The sequence below is a fragment of the Coregonus lavaretus genome (genome assembly GCF_964263955.1).
Source record: "Coregonus lavaretus genome assembly, contig: HAP1_SCAFFOLD_530, whole genome shotgun sequence".
NCBI classification, from domain to species: domain Eukaryota; kingdom Metazoa; phylum Chordata; class Actinopteri; order Salmoniformes; family Salmonidae; genus Coregonus; species Coregonus lavaretus.
In genome coordinates, this window is record NW_028165582.1 from 240018 (window position 1) to 246017 (window position 6000).

The following is a 6000-nucleotide window of genomic DNA, read 5'->3' on the forward strand; positions in this document are numbered from 1 at the left end:
AAGACAAAGGAGATGATTGTGGACTACAGGAAAAAAAAGAGGACTGAGCACGCCCCCATTCTCATCGACGGGGCTGTAGTGGAACAGGTTGAGAGCTTCAAGTTCCTTGGTGTCCACATCACCAACAAACTATCATGGTCCAAACATACCAAGACAGTCGTAAAGAGGGCACGACAAAGCCTATTCCCCCTCAGGAGACTAAAAAGATTTGGCATGGGTCCTCAGATCCTCAAAAAATTCTACAGCTGCACCATCGAGAGCATCCTGACTGGTTGCATCACCGCCTGGTATGGCAACTGCTTGGCCTCCGACCGCAAGGCACTACAGAGGGTAGTGCGTACGGCCCAGTACATCACTGGGGCAAAGCTTCCTAACATCCAGGACCTCTATACCAGGCGGTGTCAGAGGAAGGCCCTCAAAATTGTCAAAGACTCCAGCCACCCTAGTCATAGACTGTTCTCTCTGCTACCGCACGGCAAGCGGTACCGGAGTGCCAAGTCTAGGTCCAAAATACTTCTCAACAGCTTCTACCCCCAAGCCATAAGACTCCTGAACAGCTAATCATGGCTACCCGGACTATTTGCACTGCCCCCCCACCCCATCCTTTTTACGCTGCTGCTACTCTCTTAAGTATTTATGCATAGTCACTTTAACTCTACCCACATGTACATATTACCTCAACTACCTCAACTAGCCGGTGCCCCCGCACATTGACTCTGCACCGGTACCCCCCTGTATAAATAGCCTCCCTACTGTCACTTTATTTTACTTCTGCTCTTTTTTTTCTCAACACTTTTTTTGTTTTTGTTATATTTTTACTTTTTTTGTTTAAAATAAATGCACTGTTGGTTAAGGGCTGTAAGTAAGCATTTCACTGTAATGTCTGCACCTGTTGTATTCGGCGCATGTGACCAATAAAATTTGATTTGATTTGATTTGATTTGATATATCTGAATATGTTGTAAAACATATACTGCCACTAATTTCACCACCAAAGAATAGCAGTGTGGTTTTAATATGATTTGACTCTTTGCAGGCTGTCAGGCTGTCTAGTCACAGAGGAAGGCTGTGCTTCTCTGATCTCAGCTCTGAGGTCAAACCCCTCACACCTGAGAGAGCTGGATCTGAGCTACAATCACCCAGGAGACTCAGGAGTCAGACTGCTCTCTGCTGGACTGGAGAATCCACACTGCAGACTGGAGAAACTCAAGTATGTAGAGGGTTTATGTCAATGTTCATATCAGACATGTTGGAGTTATCAGGCTAGTTAAGACAAACATTCTTACCAACACTTGGACTAATTTATATGCTGACTGTGTGTGTGTGTGTGTGTGTATGTCTGTGTGTGTGTGTGTCCTGTGTGCATGTGTGTGTGTGTGTGTGTGTGTGTGTGTGTGTGTGTGTGTGTGTGTGTGTGTGTGTGTGTGGGTCCAGTGTGTAGGTGTGTCCAATGTGTGTGTGTGTGTGTGTGTGTGTGTCCAGTGTTTGTGTGTGTGTGTGTGGGTCCAGTGTGTGTGGGTCCAGTGTGTGTGGGTCCAGTGTGTAGGTGTGTCCAGTGTGTGTCCAGTGTGTGTCCAGTGTGTGTGTGTGTCCAGTGTGTGTGTGTGTCCAGTGTGTGTGTGTGGGGGTCCAGTGTGTGTCACACACACGCACACACACACGCACTGGACACACACACACTGAACACACACACACACACAAACATACACACACACACACACTGGACCCACACACACTGGACACACACTGGACACACACACTGGACACACAAACAAACACACACACACACACACACTGGACACACCTACACACTGGACCCACACACACTGGACCCACACACACTGGACCCACACACACACACACAAACACTGGACACACACACACACTGGACACACACACTATGGACCCACACACACTGGGAACACACACAAACACACACACACTGGACACACACACACACACACACACACACACACACACACTGGACACACCTACACACTGGACCCACACACACTGGACACACACACACACACAAACACACACTGGATACACACACACACACACACACACACACTGGACACACACACTATGGACCCACAAACACTGGACCCACACACTATGGATCCACACACACACACACACACACACACACACACACACACACACACACACACACACACACACACACACACACACACACACACACACACACACACACACACACATACACATACACACACTAGACACACACACACACTGGACACACACACACACACACACACACACACACTGGACACACACACACACACACACACACACTGGACACAAACACTATGGACCCACAAACACTGGACCCACACACTATGGATCCACACACACACACACACACACACACACACACACACACACACACACACACACACACACACATACACATACACACACTAGACACACACACACACTGGACACACACACTCTGGATACACACACACACTGGACACACACACACTGGACATGCATACACATACACACACACATACACACACACACACACACACACACACACACACACACACACACACACACACAGGAAACACACACACATTCAGGACACACACACCACACACACACTGGACACACACACACAAACTGAACACACACACACTGGACACACACACACACACACACTGGACACACACACACACACTGGACACAAACACACACTGGACACACAACAGACAAACATTCTTACCACCTCTTGGACAAAGTTATATGCTGACCGTGTGTGTGTGTGTGTGTGTGTGTGTGTGAGTTCAGGTGTATCCCTCAATGACTGTCTGTTCTTCTGCTTACCGCTACAGTGTGGAACATGGTGGAGAGAACACAATGAAACCTGGACTCAGAAAATGTGAGTGTTGACTGCTGTGAAGAATATGAATAAGAATAAGTCTTAATTCAAGTGAAGTCAAAGTCAAAGACCACCATCATTACTTACTTGGTCATATTAAATATCAGCTGTAGTTCTACAGAAGCAGAAATCAGGGACACCAAAGTTTACAAAGAGTTGCTTTGACAATGTGTGTGTCTGTGTGTGTGTGTGTGGCGTGTTCGTGTTACGTTAGAAATGTGTGTGTGTGTGTGTGTGTGTGTGTGTGTGTGTGTGTGCGTTCATGCATGAAAGTGTGAGTGTGTGTGTATCCAGTGTGTGTGTGTGTGTGTGTGTGTTCAGGATGTGTGTGTGTGTGTTCAATGTGTTTGTGTTCAGGGTGTGTGTGTGTGTGTTCAGGATATTTGTGTGTGTGTTCAGGATGTGTGTGTGTGTTCAGGGTGTGTATTCTGCCCTGGAATTGCGTTCCCATGCAAAACTAGACAGATAGCTAACAACTGAGTCTTCAATAAAACTTCCAAGGCGTAACCTTTCTTGAACGAATGTATCAAAAACTATGTTGTGAATGTTGTGAAACTGCAAAATACAGAAAAGAATATACTTTAGTATTCAATTCACATTGACATTCTGTAGCTGTACATTATACATTTCAAGTTGAAGTTGCATAAATACAAAGCAAGTGCCAAGGTACCATGTATTTGACATGATGCCAAACCAGATAGACAATTACCATGTGAGTAGCAACTAACCAACTCCTTTCATTACTCTAATAATGTGCAAACACCTCTGTACAAACAAAGCATATTACACTAGAAACAGTAACAAGTATAGTATGTTTTACAATTCACTTACATCATACACACACACACAGCTGAACAGTGAGTGAGTGCATACATTATTTTTAGATTTTCCATACTGGCCCCCCGTGGGAATTGAACCCACAACCCTGGCGTTGCAAACTCCATGCTCTACCAACTGAGCTACATCCCTGCCGGCCTTTCCCTCCCCTCCCCTCCCCTACCCTACCCTCCCCTCCCCTACCCTACCCTCCCCTCCCCTACCCTACCCTACCCTACCCTACCCTACCCTCCCCTACCCTACCCTACCCTACCACACCCCATGGGTCTCCCAGTCGCGGCCGGCTAAGACAGAGCCTGGATTTGAACCAGGATCTCTAGTGGCACAGCTAGCACTGCGATGCAGTGCCTTAGACCACTGTGCCACTCGGGAGGATTGAATTGAACTTACAAACAAATATTTTCAGAGACTGAAGCGTGACAAGAAATAGTTGCACAGAAAAAACTGTACCGTAGCGTTGTTTCTAGCTGCTTGTCTGCGTGCAGAATGACAACTCTACTCTACTTCTGGTTTTTGTGCAGTCTTCCTAAGTACCAGAAAGCTCCACTAGGGGGAGATAAATGCCTTGAAACACAATGGAAGTCACTCTTAACCACTATAATAAAATAATATTTTACCTTCTAACAGGATGGCAGCACAGTGTGTGAGTGTGTGTTCAGTGTGTGTGTGTGTGTGTTCAGCGTGTGTGTGTGTGTTCAGTGTGTGTGTGTGTGTGTTCAGGATGTGTGTGTGTGTGTGTGTTCAGGATGTGTGTGTGTTCAGTGTGTGTGTGTGTTCAGGATGTGTGTGTGTGTGTGTGTGTGTGTGTGTGTGTGTGTGTGTGTGTGTGTGTGTGTGTGTGTGTGTGTGTGTGTGTGTGTGTGTGTGTGTGTGTGTGTGTGTGTGTGTGTGTGTGTGTGTGTAATTGATGGGAATAAGTGTGTTTTATATTACCATACAGTATAACATATGATCATTCAACAAGTCTCAAGTTACCTTAACTTCTCCTTTTGATACCTAGAAACATCTACATTAAATTAATTAGTGAAAAGTGAGTTAACATTCTAATGTGAATGATGATGATTTCTAATATTGTGTCTGGTTTCATCCATCAGATGTCTGTGATCTCACACTGGACCTAAACACAGTAAACAGACTCCTCTCTCTGTCTGAGGAGAACAGAAAGGTGACATGGAGTAGAGAGAAGCAGCCGTATCCTGATCACCCAGAGAGATTTGAGGACTATCAACAGGTGCTGTGTAGAGAGGGTCTGACTGGGCGCTGTTACTGGGAGGTAGAGTGGAGTGGGAGAGAGGCTGGTATAGGAGTGACATATAAAGGAATCAGCAGGAGAGGATGGGGTGATGACTGTAGGATTGGATGGAATGACAAGTCCTGGAGTCTGATCTGCTCTGACAACAGTTACTCTGCCTGGCACAATAATAAGTCCACTACCATAGACGTCCCCTCCTCCAGCTCCCACAGAGTAGGAGTGTATCTGGACTGGCCAGCCGGCACTCTGTCCTTCTACAGAGTCTCCTCTGACACACTGACCCACCTGAACACATTCCACTCCACATTCACTGAGCCCCTCTATCCAGGGTTTAGGGTTTATGATGTTGACTCCTCAGTGTCCCTGTAAATAATAACCATGGTAACACTGACACACACACACACACACTGGACACACACACACATACTGGACACACACATACTGTACACACACACACAGACACACACTGGACACACACTGGACACATACACACACACACTGGACACACACTGGAAACACACACACACACACACACACACTGGACACACACACACACACACACTGGACACACACACACACTGGACACACACAGACACACACTGGACACACACTGGACACATACACACACACTGGACACACACATACACACTGGACACACACACATACACTGGACACACACTGGATACACACACTGGATACACACACTCTACACACACACACACTGGACACACACACACACACACTGGACACACACACAGGAGACACACACACACACACTGGACACACGCACACACACACACACACACACACACACACACACACACACACTGGACACACACACACACACACACACACACTGGACACAAACACACACTGGACACACACACACACACACTGGACACACACACACACACTGGACACAAACACACACTGGACACACACACAGGACACACACTGGACACACACACTGGATAAACACACAATGGACACACACACACACACA

The 6000-nt window shown here is 46.7% G+C and overlaps 1 protein-coding gene across 1 annotated transcript in view; it reads left to right on the forward strand.

Moving 5' to 3' along the window:
• The window catches only part of LOC311115710 (NLR family CARD domain-containing protein 3-like), a 105908-nt gene extending 100446 nt beyond the window's left edge, over positions 1 to 5462 (forward strand). Inside the window, exons 9-10 of the mRNA XM_084190860.1 lie at positions 2862 to 2908; positions 4840 to 5462. Of these exons, the coding sequence (XP_084046986.1) occupies positions 2862 to 2908; positions 4840 to 5366 (574 nt within the window). The 3' untranslated portion in view covers positions 5367 to 5462. The remainder of the gene's footprint in view (positions 1 to 2861; positions 2909 to 4839) is intronic.
• The last annotated feature ends 538 nt before the right edge of the window (positions 5463 to 6000 follow it).